The sequence below is a fragment of the Phaethon aethereus genome (assembly GCF_964289735.1).
Source record: "Phaethon aethereus genome assembly, chromosome: 1".
Taxonomy (NCBI): Eukaryota; Metazoa; Chordata; class Aves; order Phaethontiformes; family Phaethontidae; genus Phaethon; species Phaethon aethereus.
The window spans coordinates 28,729,097-28,748,731 of NC_138575.1; the positions used below are offsets into that span (position 1 = coordinate 28,729,097).

The following is a 19,635-nucleotide window of genomic DNA, read 5'->3' on the forward strand; positions in this document are numbered from 1 at the left end:
TGTTTTCATCATTTTAGTGACGTGATTCAATGTTCATGGGGACTGCGTGGGCCTGCCAAACTTTTACCCTTTTCTCATCTGCCTGAGAGCTGCTGGTCAAACGTTCTGCTGGTAACTGCATCAGTATGGTGCTCAGAGGTGTACGGAGCATGCAAGCAACGCTGGAGCCGTTTTACAACTATTGAGCTGTTGACCTTTGAGGGAAATCCTTCAAATCCTGTTATAGCTCTTGTGGCCAGGTGGCAGGTATTTTACTTAGGCATGGCTAGTAGTTTAATAGACAAGCTAATTGCAATAGATCCGTTTCCAGTAACTGAAGATGAATGAAGAAGCTATTCAGATAATTACATTTCTCTACAAAAAGTTATACAGTGAGAGTGTTTTTGACTTCTGAAGATGGTTGCCCTTCCTGTAGCAGTAACTTCTTCTAAGAAAGCTTTTCTTAAGAAAACCATTAGCATACTATTCGAGTTGGATGTGACTCACTCCATGTTACGTCCCACTTGCTGACTAGGGTGTCTTTTGTTGTCACATCATCGCACGTGTTTGCCATGAATTCCGCACCATGATCTCCAACAGGCTGCGGTTCCGCTGTCTGTCTTAAAGTGCCTTTATTTTTTTCTGAGCTGTAGAAAAGATAGACCGCTGTTGTCTGAAGGTCTTTCTTCCTTCCTCATGAAAACTCAAACTGTATTTTTAGCATTTGTGTTCAGTTTTGTCGCACTTGCAAAGCACGCCAAGTGCCCCAGTGAGCTGCAACCTCATGGCAGCTGAGGTGCCCATGTTTGGTCACGCACTCTAAAGGTTTTGGCAATAACACTTTTCACATCCTAAAGGAGGATATTCAGCTTGTACCAGAGAGGGGCTGGGCGTGCGCTGGGTGGTTAGAACTCTGGCAAGTGTTAATACAGAGCGTTTGTAGAAACGCAGAGAGCCTCAGAGGCCTGAGTGAGGGTGACTTCCTTGTTGAATTGTTGTAATGAATGTGGGAAGACGTCGGGCAGGTGCTAATGAGCCTCCTAATGGCACTAGGCTGTGGCAAAGTACTTACTGCTGAAAGAGAAAAGCGCGTGGAAACCCGGTGAAATAAATTGCCCTTCTTTGGTGTTCTGCCTTGGGTTGTGCAAACAAAATCCTGTCAAGCCTGACCTACAATTTCTGCCTATATTCACTTACATCCCTAACTACAACCGTGCTCCTTTGTTGGACTCTGGAGCCTGGTAAGGCTGCAGACCCAGAAGGTCAGTCTGCTGCCCCGAGGCTTTCTGTGCCAACTCCAGACCCCGGGGAGGAAGAGATGAGGTGACAGCAGGGAAAGAAAGAAATCCAAACGTGCCTCCTCCTCCCGCTAGCCCCAAATAAGCTATGAACTGAAAAACTGAACGCCCGGCGTGGTCTGCATGCCGGAGTCTCCCGTTTAAGCCTGATTCGGCTGGACTGCACCTGATTGCCGTTCAGCCGGGAGGGTCCCCTGGGCTGACCCCGTCCAGCGGGGGTTTACCCTGGGCTGAGGGTCTCTCCCAGGCGTGGTGTGCCGCGAGGCGGCTGCCGGCTCTGGGGAGGAAAGCACCAAAGCTAATAACAGCGCCAGCCAGGGAAGCAGTGTTCCTCACCAAACAGAAACCTTTGCTCCCTGTCCTTCCAGGAGGTCGTGGGGTGGCTCCAAGTGCTTGACCTTAATCAGAAAAAAAAAAGAGTCTTTTGGCATCCTCGCTGGAAGCGATTGCACCTTGCGCCTTGGCAGGTGGGTGGGGACTTCAAAAGGTGAATTCAGGTTTGATGTCAGAGCACATAGTTCCAGTTCCAGGGCGAGAGACTGAGTTCCTCCGGGCTGGTGTCTGCTGAGTCAATCAAGTTGCTCTGAATTCTCCCTGCTGTCCATGAGATCACAATTTCTTGTAAATGTTTTTACTAATCGGTCTGGCAAAATCCTTAGATTTCCTGTGTCTGTCTTCGATGCTCGGAATATTCAGTTCATGACCTATTTGTTAAAAATAATGGAAATTGGAATTTCTCAGGAATAGATGTTTTGTTTAGTGAGTAAAAAACCTGTTAGGATTTGTATTTCATTTATCTGCTCTGACCTTTTCCTGTGATATAGTATTGCGGCTGAATTCCAGAAATGAAATATCTGAAGGGAAAGTTTCATGTTTAGGTTTAAAATAATTTTGATGCCTTTTTACAGTCGCTCACCTGTACTGCTTCTGCCACTGTAACAGAAAATGCAATGTACCTTTCCTCTTAATTTATTTACATAAGGCATGGAGGTCCATTCTTCATGATTGAATTTAACACCAGAGACAGGAAATTAGCAATATGCAAAACCTTAGCAACCCAAAGGTACTGGGTACCTCTTGCCTTGATTTTAGAAACCTTTAATATTGTTGGATGTATTAAAAATCTTCCTTAATATAGGCAAATTATTTAAAATGCTTGACTTAATAGTGCACCAAAAAAAGTCAGTGTGAAATCAACAGGAAAATTTTTGTGGGGTGAGGATAACCCTCCCTAATTTTTTGATCTCTTGGCTTTTGTGTAGCGTATCTCTTATGCAACGTTTTGACCAGGGGCCACGTCCACTGTTAATATTGACGCGGGGGGAAAGCTGCCAGCGTAAGTCAGCTGAAGATCTGCTGTGGGGTGTACCTGCTATAAACAAAGTCACTAGGATGAAAAACCGAGCATGGGAAGCTTGTGATTCTGTTGACCCTTTCAAAAATGCAATATATAGCATCCCTTAGAAATCATGAGAAGTAACCAGAGGAATGTGTTACAAATCTGGTATTTAAGTTCAGACCATCATTTGGCTGTGTGTTAGGCTTAGGTTTAGATTGAAGACCCTGGCATTAATAATAGTGGACTGTGGTAAAACCTTGGAGATATTTTACTGACTTTTCCGGGAAATCCTGAAAATGTATTGGAAAATAAATTAGATGTAAATAATTAGAATAAAGAATGTCAGACTTTTGAGTTGGATCGGGCTTGTGACACAACAGCAGAATGTTTTCATCCTCAGCTGCTATTTTCAATGTTTTTTTCCCCAAAATACACTTTGAGTTGAAACTGAGCATATACATTTTCTGTTAAGAAGAAAATGTGTGTGGAAAAAGTGTGTTTTGTTGGTGGTCTGCGTGATATCTTGAAATTACAAGAGCATATAAATGCTGGTTTTAATCATCTGAGACTTTGTGCATTAAAATATTTCTGTGTGAGTTAAGTATAAAATGACCCCCTGAGGTGAGCTGCTGGAGAAACCAGCTTGTCGTGTCATCTGGCCCAAGAGTGGCACAGGACAGTGCATGCTGCAGTGTTTGTGGGGTACCCGCTTAAAAGATGCTTCACAGCAATGAACTTGTGAATCCAGTGGGCAGCATCTAACGTAACTGGGAGGAAATGCCTGGGAGAAGAGCAGGGCTGGCTCCTGTTCCCCCAGAAGAACCAAGACCCCCAGGGACTGCAATGCCTTCTCTCTTCAGGCGTCACAGATACCAAACACCTCGCAGAGATGAAAGGCATGATGGACAACCATGAGGGACATAGATAGGTTCAGGTGCCTGAAGTTTCTTCTGGATGATGACTGATTAGGGAGCTGGGATGCTAAACGCAAGCGCTGGCATCCTTGTTGGGCCAAGCGGGTACTCTTTACGACGCCTGAGTTCCGAGCTTCGGATGTCACCCCCAAATCGAAGCGCATGAAGAATTTTAGGGCTCTGCATGGATGCAGCCTGTCGTTAGGCAAGAGACTTCCTGTTCAAACAGACTGTGCCATAGTTGTTCCCGACAAATATTCTGCACCTTTCTCTGATGTATGAATGGGTAGGAGCTGATGAACGGTGTGTTTGGTTTATTGGTGCACTCTCCATATTTTTATGTTTCTGAGTTGTTTCCTCTCTCTTGCACAGTTCCACAGGTTGATCTTCTCATGTTAGTCAGAAAAAGCATACAGACTTATCAGCTTAACAGTCAAGTGTTAACGGTAATTACAGCACTCGGAGCATAAAGTATTACAATAATTCATTTTAATAACATGTTTATTAGGTCATAACAACAACTATAAACATAAGTACCATTCAGCTCTTTGCAGATACATGAACTTACTAACATCAAATCTTTACCAGAATCACGTATTCTTACAGGTGTCCCAGACACAACATTAATTTTATTAAGCAAAAGTTCATAAATAGTAAAAATGTCCTCTGTTTCACATTGCAGCGTTCCTCAAGCATGTATGTACAAGTTTGGAGTATCTTCTCCAAATCTATGTGTCATAAACTTCCTTAGCTGTTTTAACAACCATAGAGATGATTTTTTTTTTTTGCCTGCAGCAAAGCCTTTTGTCCTTGAGCAATCTACAATTAGTATTGCTCTCAGCAGACATGAAAGTTCGTTTCTGAAATGAAAGTGGTGATGAAACACAATAGAATATTATCTGCTCGTAGTTTGCCTACACACTCTGCCCTCATTATAAATCTTTCAGGTATAACACTGTCTCCCAAGAACAATATATCTCCCCTATATCAGTTCTTTATCTCCACTACCCCTCTTTGAAGATCTTAAAATGGTTGGCTTGCAGCAACGGAGATATTATACTTAGGGTGGAGTGTGTTTACAGTCAGTTCTTTTCCTTTTTAATATTTACATGGTATTTTTTTAAGGTTGCTACAATTTATGAATCATGTACGTTGACATACATTTTCTGAAATGTTCACAGTGCAGTATTTTGTGGCCTAACCAAACTTTGTAAATGTCATTAAAAATAAACTTTTTTTTTAATATAAAAATAGAATACTTTATGTGTTTACACCGACAAACCCAGTTCTATCCTATACTAAACAAGCTATACAGTAGTATGCACAGAATTCCACAGGAACAGAAATGACATGTGATGCTTGCCCTAAAGCTGTAGTACTCTTCCCTAATGAATGAAAGTTTTATTTACTATATCTTTTCAAAATTGTTCTCTGGTCATAATTTAGAAATAAAAGTAGGTATCATAATTCACCGGGCTGCGTGATCCAAGAAGAGGCTAGGGGGGCCTAAAGCTGTTCTTCTTTTGATCGGTCTTCTCCGCCCCTTAGGGCTGGCACAAAGACGTTACCAACATTCCTGCCATGGCAGTGTCTTTCTAGGTCAAGGGGGGCTGCAACGCCTCCGCTCTTTACTCACCTTCATTGGCAGCTCCACCCAAGGGTAGGTGGCAGAGCTTCAGCTGCTCACTGTGTGACTCACCAGACAGCAGCTCCATAAGGCTGCCAGCCTGCCTGTCTCCTCTTCCTCTCTAGAATAATGTTGCCCATATTACTACATCCCAGGGGTTAGCCTGGCATTTCATATGGATGCCTTCAAGTTTTTATTCTCCAAGAGAGATTAATTCTTTATTGAAAGAGATGGAGGCTTTGCATTTTTCAGCAAGGGGTCTGTCGATATAGGCTGTTTGACTCAAAGAAGTGGTTGAATGTTGGAATAAAGTTGACACTAGGAATGGTTTAAGCTAGATGATTTTCCCTTCCTTTTGGGTACTGTCTGACTACACCAGAGGGCTGGCAAGGCTGACATACTTATTTTACTGCACACCATTTTTTGATGTTGATTTCTGTTAAGACGTTTCATGAGGCTGGCTGTCTTGGCTGCCTGTGTTCTAAGAACCCTTGTTGATGTAGTGCAAAAATTGAAAGTTTGGACTGTGCGGGAGGTAAACACATTTTAAATGCTTATAACTCTCATTATTTGTCTTAGCCTTTTGTGTGAAAACCATTTCTGCACTGCTCATTATCCTAAAGTATGTGCAACAGTAATAGTCCTCCCAGCCGTACAGATTGGTATTCTACTTTCTCCTTCATGGCATTAATGATGAATCTTTGTTCTTGTGTCTGAGCACATGTTAATGAGAGCTAGTGGGAATGAGCTCTGGATGGGAGTACACAACGTTTCCATTTGGTAAATTGATGCAGTTGTCCAAATACTCAGAAATTACTGTGATGGTTTATAGAATCCCATAGCCTTAAACAATATGATTTCATGTCCTTGTACTAGTGCAACTTGGGCAACAACATAAACATGTGCAACAGTGTTCTCACAAAGACCGGGCAGTAAAAACTAGTGGACAAAATGTTTTGCTTTTTGTTCATACAACTGAGAACGGATTTTCCTCTATTTCAGACATACCCGTCATGTGTCAACGTCCATGTCTGTGTTGTCTTGTGATGATAAAAGAGAAGGGTACGGAGCAATGCACTTCACGTTGACATAAGTAGCATTGACATGAACGTAGTGTTCCCCAATAAAAGTGGAGAAGATTGTTGATATTTTTGAAACAAGTTCAGAAAATGCTGGGCGCATCTCAGGTTTTGGATGCCAGCACTTCAGCATCACTTCATACCTGCCATTCAAATAAAAGAAATGTTCAATTATGAAATCATGTAGAAAGGAAAAAAACCAGCCCTCTTTTCTCCCACAGCCTCACTTACTATAATACCAGAATCAGCAGCATTTGCAAAAGGCGTTGCAAACTATTTACTTACAGTGGATCAGGGCAATATTCAGGTTGTAGCAGCCTTCTTCCTTGTAGTAAGTAAACAGTTATATCAAAAGAATTTACATCAGGATAAGGTGGTGCCCCTCTTGTCATAAGTTCCCATAACAACACTCCAAAGGACCACTAAGAAAACAAAGAAATAAATAATAAGTTATAGGGTTGGAGGCCTTTACATTCCAGTTTTAGAAGATGGTTTGACAGATTTAAGCATTCAGATGCATGGATTTTCCCTTTGAAAAGTTATTTTACTGCATTCAGCTTTCTTTTAAGTGGGCTAATAAATGCTGTAGGGACTTGAGGAGCCACTTAAATTAGAGCCAGAGAAACTCAACTAAGTAAATGAAAGAAAATAAAAGCCTATAGGCCTGCTACTTAGCTGGTAAAAATTGGCAGACCTCTTTTGAGGTTAATGGAGCTCTGCCAATTTTTACATGAGCTGATGATCTGACTAACCCTGTATAAATACATACTGAAGAGAATATACGTGGTGAAAATTCTATGCATCACAGGCTAATTTGAAACTGGATTGAAAGAAGAGCTAAAATACAAAATGATCCAGCCAACTAATGACTTCATCTTATAATTTTTTTCTTCATAAATGGACAGCTAATGCTTGAGATTGCTGTAGGCAGTCAGTAAGTATTTATAAAGCAAGTAAAGTCTTTTTGAGAACTATTAAATTTTACGAGTCTCAAAGTTAACCTGTTTTGTCAAGCTTTCCAGAACCCCTCCTATAGCAGGCTTCAGCTCCAACTTGGCTTCTTGGAATGTCCTTAGTTTCCCTTGGAGTGGGATGAAACTCCTAATTCTTTCCTGAGCAGTAACAGATAATCAGGTTAACAACTTGTTGCTTTGTGATTGGGACAAATACCCTTTCTGGATGTAGAAACAGTCTCTTCTTCTTACGTGAACTAAAGTTAGATTCAAATATAAGTTTGGGTTTGGAGTTACTCCATTCATTAAATACTAGAGAGATGCCTCAGGCAACATAAGAGAAATTAATAGGTGATACAAGTATGTTTGTACATTACCACATCTGACTTTGTTGTGAACTTCTGAGTTTGTAAACTTTCTAAAGCCATCCATTTCACTGGCAGTTTAGCTCCTGTTTTATTGTGCACACTGTAGTATTCTTTATCATAGACATCTCTAGCAAGACCAAAATCAGCAACCTTGACAGTGAATTTTTCATCCAACCTAGAGAAATGACAAAAAGTATTATCTGCAACTGAGCAGGCGAGATTTACAGTGATGGTGGATTATAATGAGTGACTTGCATTTTTGAGACTGTGACTTTGGAAGGCAGTACTTTATCTTGGATCTATTAACTAATACAACAGTGAAACAAAAAGTGCATCAAAGTATATTTGACACCCATTTAACACAGTGAAGGAACTCAGGAAATTACTGATATTGTTTTGATAATATAATTTGAATTACAGTTCTTTTAAAGCAATTGCTCTGTATAAAAAGATTTTTGCTAATAGCCTGTACGTCCTGATTGAGTGCTACATCATTTCTTCCACAGCTGCTTCTTCTTCCGTATCCTTAGAAACCTCTCATTTTTCTTTCCAAGTGAAGGCATCATCTTCCCTATTTGCTCTCAGTTTTGATAAGGAAGGACCCATCATTACCTCGATTTCTGCCTGTATATAATAATGTAGTCCTGTAACTAAGGATGTGTTTGGTGTCTCTACTGGGAAAGAATGGTGGCATAAGGAAAGTTCTGCTGAGGCTACAGCTCAGTCACACCAGAAGATCTCCCTAGCTTTGCTCCTCCTAAGCTTGGTGTTTGTCAGAAAACAGATAGAGCGTGGGTGTTGGCATGCTTAAGCCTATTCTTCATTGTATGTGCAGACCTAGCCACAGCAAACACCTGCTTTTGGGTTTCTCTACAGAATCACACAATCACAAAATAGATGAGGTTGGAATGGACCTCTGAAGATCATCTAGTTCACTACCACCGCCCCGCTCAAAGCGGGCTCAGCTACTGCAGGTTCTCCAGGATCATGACCAGTTGGATTTTGAATATCTGCAAGCATGGAGGCTCCACAACCTCTCTGGGCAACCTGTGCCAGTGTTCAGTAATCCTTGCAATAAAAGCATGTCGTCCTATGTTTAAATGCAATCTTCTCTATTTCAGTTTGTGCCCACTGCCTCTTGGCCTGTCCCGGGGCACCACTAAGAAGAATCCAGCTTCACCTTCTTTACTCTACCATATAAGGTATTTATACACATGGATAAGACCCCCTGAGTCTTATCTGGGCTAAACAATCCTGTCTCTCTCAATGTCTACACATGGCATTTTCCTGCCTTGAATTTATGAGGTTTCTGTCTGGACAAGTCTTTGGTCTGTTGAAGTCCCTCTGAATAGCACATAACCATCTGCTGGATTTAGTGATGTAATAACTAAACCAATACCAATGAAGGGCGTAGGAGGGAACTTCGATGAGTCAACAGGGGTCAGTTTATGCCATAGCAGCTTCCTGCATGCCTTCCAGGATAGTGGAATAGAGTCAAGAGTCCACAGGGACTGCATTTACATCCTGGCTTCCTTTCTGATGGAAATCACCTTTGTGGCAGGGGCTGTGCTACTGAGTGCTGGATTGCATATTGCCACTGGGGAATGCAGGTCTTCAACCCTACATCCTTCTCTCATGGGCAGCAGCTCTTCAGGCTCTGAAGTGCTCAGCCATATAGAAGTACAAAAGCAGCCACTCAGCAATGTGAGACCTCCTGATAGCTGTTCCCTCCTCACCCAAGGAAAAGACAGTAGGCCAGAGGGAATGTCCTCTTGCCACTATTTGGACTTTGATTAGATCAACCAGGACTTTTATCTAGTAACCCAATTCCTGTCTTCTTAGGAAACCTGAAAATCATGTTGCTTGTGGCTTTTTTTCTCCCTTAAAAAACAGCATCTGGAAGAAAACATTCTTTTTCAGAGGCTGTTCGGCAGCATGTGTGCACCCTTTGAAAAAAGAATAAGAAATCCAATGTCACAGGTGAATAACCATTTTGCAGCCAGAGTTCCAGATTATGACATACTAAAAATAAACTCTAACATTTAATCCTGTATCTCATTAATTCACAACATAGGTGATGAATCAGCATAATAGTATCGGCAACTCCTGTATCAGTCTTTGTGTGAACTGAACCGTCTGACTACCCAGGCACTAGTAAGATTCTTCGCATGCTCTGATGTTTGAATGTTAATTGGTGTGTGCAGCTGAGCCAAAGTAAGCTCATACTCATGTAATGAAAGGTTACTGTCAAGAGGTCTCACTGGTGTTTCTTTGTGTTCCTGTTTTTCTCACAAAGTTCCCCTGTGTTCCTCTCCCTCCTGCTAGGTGCGGCAGCAGAGACGTGCTGCTTCTGAAGAGGTTGGGTGGAAGCACAGCAAGTTGAGACAACAGCAGTTTAACTTCCCTTAGGAGATGCCTTTTAAACTCTCTAACCAATGATTTTGAGAGGCTACACTTTCACCTCAGCTTTTCTTAATTTCCCACACTCAAAAAAAGCTTGTGTCTAAGAAGTAAGCCCTTAGCAAGCTGAGTAGCTCATCAGTATGCAAGACAAACATCAGTACAATTATGGAACAATGAAAAAAACATCCTCTTTTGACTAAAAAAGCAGAATCCTGGAAACTTTCATTTATCTCATCTCACTGTCTTCCACAGAAGAGTGTGATAACGTGGTTGGAATTAGATGTTTGTACTTACATACAGTTTCTTGCTGCCAAGTCTCTATGGACAAACTTTTTGCTTGCGAGGTATTTCATCCCTTTTGCAACCTGAAGGCCAAATCCAATTAAATCTTTTACTGTTGGGTTCTGTAAAATACAAACATTTGTGATACAATGAATGCAGAAGCCCAAGGATCAGACTCTTTTTTGCTGTGAGTCTCAGTTTTTGACACACCTATCTTGCCACCAGAATGATCAAGACATTGGTTACTACAAGTACCATACTACAAGTTGGTGCTTGTAGTAAAACTGGCGTTAAGTTTAGGTCAAGTTCGTACCTCCAGTGAGGAAACACACTTTAAGAACTCAAAAAAGCTGAAAGACTCCAGAAAAGTGGCGTTTGCAGCAGAAGCAGCATGACCTGGTCTGGGAAGTGGAATGGTATGCTGAAACCTCAGCATCACAGCTGATACACAAAATTCACATTTGTGAACTTAGAGTAATAGCATGTAACTCACTAGAAGGTGCTAACTAGAGCTCATCAGCTGGAAATGACCAAGAAAGGAGAGAGTCCTGTTTGGGGCAAAATAAGTGCAAGCTATCATCAGCATGATGCCATGGAAAAGGCAAACAAGTCCTTAGCAGTTGCCAGAGGATTTTTCACAAAGATTGGTAACTCTTTCTGCTGGTCTGCAAGATGAGACCTTACTGAAAATGTTAACTATCAAAATAAGTATAAACATAAACCTGTTTCTGTAATTCTTTTCTCCAAAAACATGACTTGTTATGTAATATTAAGGTCCCACAGATTTTTGTGTCGTTGACATTGTTCCATATAATATTTTTTCCATGGAACAATCTTGTTCAACTGTGCTCATTATTGTATTTATTTCAGGAAGGACCACAGCACTATTTAGAGACAAGGTCTCTGGTGCTTATAGAATGAAAGAAGCTCAAAAGGGAAGAGGTCCCTACCTCAGAAAGCTTAACTCCCCCAATGATTTGTTGAAATGCGTTTTTTTTTTTTTTTAAATTGTAGTGGCTATTGTTGGTTGCCATAGAGGCAGGGGCAAAATCCTATTGGCTCAGAAGTCACTTTATATTGTCCTAGCACTGTGAAACAGGTGAAATATTGCAGTAGAAAGTGGGCTTACACCACCTGAGGCAAGACGTGTGGTCTCATACTTGAGAGAAAGCAATGAGGGACATTTGAGAAACCTGCAGTCTTTCAATGGAAACGGGGAAAATCACTGATAATAGGGGACTCATAGTTTGTATAACAATTGCTGTTTTTCTTTCTTAAGATATGGAGAAAAAATATTGATAATAACAGGATGTGACACTAGCTGGACATGAAGATTCCTTACCTAGGAGTTGGGAGAGCAGATGGTGAGGACTGGCACAGCTGTGCTGAAGTCAACAGAGATACGCCAGTTTAAACCAGCAGATGGTTGGGCCCCTTGACTTAAATCTCATAAACACATTTGTTTATAAAGAGGCTTATGGATGGGAAATGAGAAATACTTATTGCTGATAATTTCTGGGAAACATTCTAGTGAGGAATTTGAGGGGGAAGGGAAGGAGTGGCAGCACTGTGGTCGGGCTCGGTGCCAGCCTGAGCAAGTGCTAAAGGTTAAGGTGCAGTAACAGCAGCAAGTTATAGACATAATGTAATTATCAGAGCTGGTAACCTGTGGTGTTGGAGCAAGGCGTGGCTAGACTTGCATTACCGTTTGGTAGACCTCACCATGTACTTACATGAGTCTCATTCCTAATGAAGTTTCGAAGATCTCCGTGTTTCATATATGGAAGAATGACTAAGGGAGATCCTTCATTGGGCAAACAGATTCCCAGGAGTGACAGAACATTGGGATGAGTGAAATCTTTCATGATGATTCCTTCTTTCAGAAACTGAGCTACTTCTTCCAGGTCTGTAATCCCTGATAAATCCAGTAATAAAATGAATTAATTAAAAGAAACCCAAACAAACTACAGTTCATTTCTGTACAGTATGTCATTGCACAACAAAGTGATAATGAGAAGCTTCCCACCTCCCACGTTACAACTTGGTTCTGTGCATTGGTTTTCTTACAATAAACAAATGTAGTTTGTTGGTGATTTTAATTCCGTTTCTCCTTTTCTTATTATGAATTATTTAGAATTTAATAACCACACTTGAGTAGAGCCTTTAATAAATGTTGTTATAGTCTCTTCCTGTTTTTCCAGCAGCTTTGCCCACTCTTTAGCAATTTAACTTCTAAAACCAAATCTTCAGTAGTCAGTAGATTAAAAAATGACACTGCTCTTCCCTTATTTTCCTGAGTCCTTTTCTTTGTAGAGGAAATATGTAGGCATTTCATTTGAGGTACAAATATATACCAATGCCTCGTGGTATAGTATCTGAAGTCTTTGGAATTGCTCCAGAGATAAATCTGATCCAGATGCAACTAAGAATCTTTATTTGTGAAAGTACACTTCACTGTAATTAATTAATTCACCCTGATTATCTTTGGAATTATAGTAATGTCTCACTACTAAACATGAAACTCACTGTTCAGTGACTTCACAGCACAATGAATTTTCCTGCCATCGTTATCCAGCAATGTCCCATGGTACACACACCCAAAATGTCCTGTGTAAAAAATAAGCAAGATTAGCTTTAATAAGTAAAATTAGCTTTCTAGTATTTTCCACGGGGTAGCAATTATGCTTTAAGAAAGTGATCACACTCTGTTTCTGTCCAATTCCCAACACTTGTAATGTATACTTCATAACTAACACATAAAACTACCATTACATGAAACCATCATTACATAAAATGAAAACTCTATTTGCAGCATAATTGATATTTCTTGACCTAGATGGAGAGTATAATAATGACAAGGCTGGCGCCACAACTGCTTCATGTTCTTGTAATGACTATGCTCACAAAAACCATGTCAGCCCATTCCCACCAGACTCTCCTGTGAGATATACGTCAAAGGAGGGTGCTGGAAGGCACAAGGGAGCAGTTAGCAGCTGACATGACCACTGGATCAATGGTTCCCAGTGGTCTGCAAGCCCATGCTAAGTGGTCCACTGGATTGCACAGCCTTGATGCACCTTCAGTGGAAAGTTGCATAAGAAGAGTCACTGTGGGTTTACAGTCTCTCAGGTCTTGATATTCCATGGAAAATGTTGAGTGTTAAAAGTGGTGTGTTGGCCATGAACAGTTTGGGAGTTGCTCTACTGATCACAGATTGACCACATCACTAGGCAGTAGTCTATGGTCTCTGCTATGGGCTAGTTCTGAGTGCAAAATGTCACTAAAAGATGATGAGCAAAATTTGCTGCCTTTCTCATAGTTTAAGCAGTGAAATAAACTGCCAGGGACACAGAAATCCTTCCTGATCCTGTGCTTTCCTGCCAAGCAAATGGGGTGGTCTACAGAAACCTACTATGGGGAAACCTACAATGAGAAGTCAGGTTGACCTGTTTGGGAAACAGAGAGTGACCACATCAGTGGGCAAGGGAGGAGCTACCAATGTTATCTATCTGGCCTTTGACATGGTCCCCCACAACATCCTTCTCTCTAAATTGGAGAGAGATGGATTTGATGGGGGACTGCTGGGTGGATGAGGAAATTGTTAGATGGTCACATCCAGAAGTTAGTGGTCAATGGCTCAATGTCCAGTTGAAGATCAGTGATGAGTGGTGTCCCTCAGGGGTCCGTACCGGGACCAGTACTGTTTAATAACTTCGTCAATGACATAGTGTGATCAAGCACACCCTCAGCAAGTTTGCAGATGACACCAAGCTAAGTGGTGCAATTGACACGCCTGAGGACGGGATGCCATCCAGAGGGACCTGGACAAGCTCGAGGAATGGGCCGAGGTGAACCTCATGAGGTTCAACAAGGCCAAGTGCAGGGTCCTGCACCTGCATCAGGGCAGCCCCTGGTATCAGTACAAGCTGGGAGATGAAGGGATTGAGAGCAGTCCTGCTGAGAAGGACTTGGGGGTACTGGTGGATGAAAAGCTGGACATGAGCCAGCAATGTGTGCTCACAGCCCAGAAGGCCAACCATCTCTTGGGCTGCATCCAAAGCAGCGTGGCCAGCAGGTCAAGGGAGGCAATTCTGTCCCTCTACTCCGATCTGGTGAGACCCCACCTGGAGTCCTGCATCCAGCTCTGGAGCCCTCAGCACAGGGAAGACATGGACCTGTTGCAGAGGGTCCAGAGGAGAACCACAGAAATGATCCGAGGGATGGAACACCTCTCCTATGAGGACAGGCTGGGAGAGTTGGGGTTGTTCAGCCTGGAGAAGAGAAGGCTCCAGGGAGACCTTATTGCAGCCTTTCAGCACTTAAAGGGGGCTTCTAAGAAAGATGTGGACAGACTTTTTAGCAGGGCCTGTTGCGACAGGACAAAGGGTAATGGTTTTAAAGAGGGCAGATGTAGACTAGATCTAAGGAAGAAATTTTTCACAATGAGCGTGGTGAAGCACTGGCACAGGTTGCCCAGGGAGGTGGTAGATGCCTCATGCCTGGAAACATTCCAAGTCAGGTTGGACGTGGCTCTGAGCTACCTGATCTAGTTGAAGATGTCCCTTCTCATTGCAGGGGTGTTGGACTAGATGACCCTTAAAGGTCCCTTCCAACCCAAACATTCTGTGATTCTATGAACTTTCAGCTCCAGGCACATGCATTAGTTTATCCAAATCAAGTTATGTACATATAATGGTGTCTTTCCTTCACAGATGTACTATTTAGTGGACACTTTTAAAATAATAATATTTGCTGTTAGAAAGCAAAATAGTTTTTTGTCAAGTGTGAGTTCTGCAGAGAACAAGACAATCTGATTAATTCTACTAGGTTCCAGTCATAAGCGCTGGTCAGAGCCCAGTTGGCTTTGCTTTTGGCTTGGGTTGAAATTAATACAAAGTTTGTTTTATAAAAGCAACTAAAATCCCACAAGACCACAGATTGTTTGGAGCCTGGGCACAAATCCTAATGCTTGCATTGGGTGTGTCTAAAATATTTTTGGGTTTGGCCCATTTCTAGTTATAGAGGAGAAAATTAAAAAAGGTTAATTATGTCGGTGTCATTCCTGATATTTTTCAACATTTAAAAATGGGAAAATACTTGGACCTTTCTGAAACAAGAAAGAAGAGAAAAATTTGGGATGATGAGGTGTAATACATGGAAGGGAAACACACTGACGGATTTGTGGCTATTTGCCTGCAAAAGAGGCATTATGAATATCATTTATAGCCAAATTCTTGTCAGTATTCTGATACTCAACAAGAGACCTCTCATGTATGATCTGCAGAAGTACTGAAAATCCAGTTTCTACTTGTGTTACTAATAGGTACTCAATAGTACAGAGTTTAATATAGGCCCCTGACAGAAATACTGGCTTGGGCTATGAAAGAAGGAGGGAACCTGCTTATGGAGATGTAGAGGACTAGGAGTGATGGGAGAAATTCAGAAAAATAGGGGACTTGCTATATCAGGGACAAAAATGAGAGGAAGTGAATCATTACTGCAGCTGGGATGAGAGACGAATGAGGGAGAACAGCAAGCCTTTGGCGGGAGGAAACAAACAGTGAATTCCTCAGAGCTGGAGTGAAAAGGGGTGTGTGCATTTCACCTGGCCCATGGGGACTTCTACTGAATGCACTAAAGACTGCAGGAGTCATCTGTGTCATGTAGCAATCTTGCCAGCTCTCTGAGTTTAAGGCCGCTGGTGCCCCTACCTCAGCATCCCCTACCATTTAGGTGTGTGCCTTATGTTTGCGCAATATTCTGCGGCAGCCTTACTCCTGCACCACAGCCTCATGGCTCAGAAGCCCTGACTGAGCTCTTCTGTAGCCTGGAAAAGGGTGAGGGTGAGTCAGCTGAGGGGGAACCAGCAAGTCTCCGAATTCAAAGGAGCCCTATTTATTGGCAGACTCCTTCCTCCCTCTAGTGTCTTCTCCAACTGATCAAATGCACAACCTTCCATTTGACTTCAAAGGAGAGCCCCTTGGTTCCCTCTTGATTCGATGCATGGGATGCAGTGTTGTGAGAGGTAAAAAGCTTGAAAAGCCTCTGTGTAGACATCTTATTCAGAATGGTTTATAATGAATGGGTGTGCAAAAAGAATAGCAGTTTGCAAGGTTAAGAGTTGCAGTACCCACCTCTTCCTATTACTTCGCTGAAGTGCACAATCAGGCTGTCAGCACCAATAACCACGTGCTGCACTTCTTTGACTAGGTCGGGATTTAAGGCGCTGATGTCAATGTGGACATTAGTTTGGAGAAGTGGACTGGCTAAATCTGAGTCTCCGCTAGACAGAATTGGGGAGAGGTCAGAGTGAGGATACTGGGCAGGTCTGCACGATCCATTCTGAGACATGCTTGGAAATTGATCTGCAACATGAACAGAAACTGTTATAATCCTTTCAGACTTCTCCTTGGAAAATGAAGAGTTTTATTTCATCGGTAAGTGAGGTTTGAGTTTATCAGTTTGGAAGTTGCTTGGCTTTGCAGAAGTTTTGGTCACAAAGGGAAAATTAAAATATGCATTGCTGATCTGCCAAACTCCAGGAAAACCCTGTCACTAGAAATTTATGCTTGTCTCGGCGCTACTTTTATGAAAGTAAATGGCAGAACTTCCACTTTTCTGAGGGGATGGAATGAAGCCTTGTCATTTCTTGCCAAGTGTAGGTTACAGCATTTCTAGTAATTGAGAGTAACAAGAGTAAAATGAAAAAATGACAGCGATATGGGAGGAGGAAGTAGTGAACAATTAAAGACATAAAACCTCTTATTATTGTCGTGTTCTAATTTGGTAGGGAACTTTACATTTCATGAAGGTTTCCAAACTGCTGGTGACTAGCTATATTTATCCAATGGTAAATATTCAACCAGGGAAATGCCTAGAGGTGATTCATATCCTGTAACTGCTGAAGATAATACAGTTGGTGCTACTCATGAAAATAACATGAGCCAGCTGATTTAAAATAGCAGAAATTAAAATGTTTCTGTCAAGCAAGGAGTATTTATCTGAGAAAATTATTTTTGTCAACAGCATATTGTTCAGTTATTTTAAACTGCTTTTGTTGAAAAGATTATTTTTCTAGTATTTTGTGTAATAGAATCAAAGACTAAATTTAATTTACACCAGTTTCAGTCTGGAATGATTCCAGTGGAGTCAACGAGCAGAATTTAGCCCAAGGTCAAAAAGAAAAAAAGGGAATAAATTTAACAACAGAAATTATCAGATATTTTATCACAATGAGTAAAAGATGTTGTACAGACATGCTTTATTATATTTATGTATAAAACTTTGGAAATTTTCATATAGCGCTGTTATCACTCTAGGTGCTGAGAAAAACTCGGTGCTGCCCTATCTAGAAGCAAAAATACAAACTCTTACATTTACAAAGCCACGTTTATTTCACCAAGGGCAAATATTTATTTAATAATCATGGTAAAATACTCTAGCCATGGCTGCAAAATAATTTTTACAGCTACTACAAGTAAATCTTTCTAATGTCTTTCTAATGTTCCTGTCATTTTATTCTTTGACAGTAATTGACGTAAACATCCCAAAGGAACATTAAGAGAACGCACCTCCTTCTTGAGTGTGCTCTTTCTTTGCTGTGCTTTGCCAGCACTCAGTGGCCTCAGGACCACTGCAGATTTACCTTCCACCAAGGATCTTTGCATAGTTTGGTCTCATGTACCACTTTCCCTTCTAACCAGTGGCACAGGCTTTCCTTTTCCTTTGGGAATCTTTCAATCAAGAAACTTCCTGTGTGAGCTGGCGGCAGCAATTAAAGAATCATAAAGGAAGCTGGGAATGGGGCTGGCTCTCAAACAGCTCCATGACTCGGGATTACAAAGGTGGAATAAGGCTTTGGAGTGATTTCTATTGAGTTGTATATGGCAGCACCTGAAATAGTACAAGACTATGTCTATACCAAGACTAACGAATATCTGTGATATCTCAAATATCATAATATGGTAACTCCTAATAGTTAAAGACTCCTTAATGGTAATCACAGAACATGGTCTCCACGTGTATTAAAGTTCATGTTCAGACTAAAGTGGTATGATAAATGCAGCAGAGTGCTCTTCTGGAGAATACTCACTCTGAAATGGTATTCTGGGGCACAAAAATTTATTCAGCACAGGGTTATTCTTCCCTCATGCCCACAGGCCTGAATATGAACAGCATGTTTTCTGAGGTTGACATCTCAGCACACAACTCGTCCACTCAACTTTCACAGTTTTCACATTCCTTTAGCTTGATTTTTAAAATCAACATTTTTGCGTCATATGATATGTCATGTTATAGGAGAGGCACAAACAGACAAAAGAATATCAGTTTACAAAACTCCATGTCCCATGTTGGGCTGGCAGAACTGCTTTATAATGACTGTATGAAGTCACTGAGACACACTAAAACTACAGCCACTCGATGCTATCCTTAAAATCACTTTTTTCAGAGTTGATTTGCGCATGGTGTGGTGAACCTCATGATAACACAAAATCATTATATCCACTAGGTCCTAATAAATTGAGGAGCATACTTACAGAGAGTTTTTCCTAATAGTATTTTATATATTCCTCTAACCTGAGTAAAAGTAAAAATCCTTTGCACCTTAATTTTGGGAAGCACCTGAGAAGCTCTGTTAGAAAGCCTGTGAACACAAGAAAGTCCCAAACAATGCAGACACAGACAAACCAGGTGAGAAACTGAAATTAAGATATTGATCAAAATAGCTATCATCTGAAGACATATGAAAAGTAAGATGTATAAAACGTCATCTGTACAGATTCATAATAGAGGTGTACCTTCTAGGAAAGTTGATCTGTAGTCTACAGATTCGCTTGAAACCATTTCTGTCGTTGGACTGACACTCCTTGCACTCACCAGCCTGTCCAGGTGAGGAGTGTGCACTCTGCCATCATAGCGCACTAGGTCGCTTCCCAGATCTGAAGTGGGAGGAGAAAGAAATATTAGAAAACCCTTATGTTTACTGTCTGCCAACATCCATGTAGGTACTTATTTAAGTTTAGATGTTCAGCTCTGCTGGGAAGAGGGTTAGGTTGTTGCTGAAGCAGATATGTGCAGGACCTGAACTTGAGCTATTCGTACAGCACAAGATTTGCTGTAACTTGTGTTAAAGCACCACTCTTGGCCACAGTGGAAGATCCAAGACAGCTTCGAAGTTTCTGGGACCAGTTTCAAGATCTGATTGTGATCCTGCATCAGAACAAGACCTGGTTATACACCAGCTCCCCTCCTCCTCCCCTCTTGCATAGTGCGGCAGTTCCCACTGGAAGGAAGTCCAGACGTGAGGGCCTGAGAGGAGGCACTCTCTGACCAAGTTCCTGATTTGGGTGAACAGGACACAGGGACAGAGCAGCACTCTGTGTCTTGCACAAC

At 41.6% G+C, this 19,635-nt stretch overlaps 1 protein-coding gene across 1 annotated transcript in view; it reads right to left on the bottom strand.

Moving 5' to 3' along the window:
- Nucleotides 1-6,168: 6,168 nt before the first annotated feature.
- Nucleotides 6,169-19,635, bottom strand: part of MET (MET proto-oncogene, receptor tyrosine kinase) — a gene marked incomplete at its 3' end in the record, with an annotated part of 72,334 nt that continues 58,867 nt past the window's right edge. The window contains exons 13-20 of the mRNA XM_082006082.1: nt 19,041-19,181; nt 16,377-16,607; nt 12,769-12,849; nt 11,976-12,157; nt 10,255-10,364; nt 7,567-7,732; nt 6,522-6,658; nt 6,169-6,379 (exon numbers count right to left, since the gene is read on the bottom strand). Of these exons, the coding sequence (XP_081862208.1) occupies nt 6,169-6,379; nt 6,522-6,658; nt 7,567-7,732; nt 10,255-10,364; nt 11,976-12,157; nt 12,769-12,849; nt 16,377-16,607; nt 19,041-19,181 (1,259 nt within the window). The remainder of the gene's footprint in view (nt 6,380-6,521; nt 6,659-7,566; nt 7,733-10,254; nt 10,365-11,975; nt 12,158-12,768; nt 12,850-16,376; nt 16,608-19,040; nt 19,182-19,635) is intronic.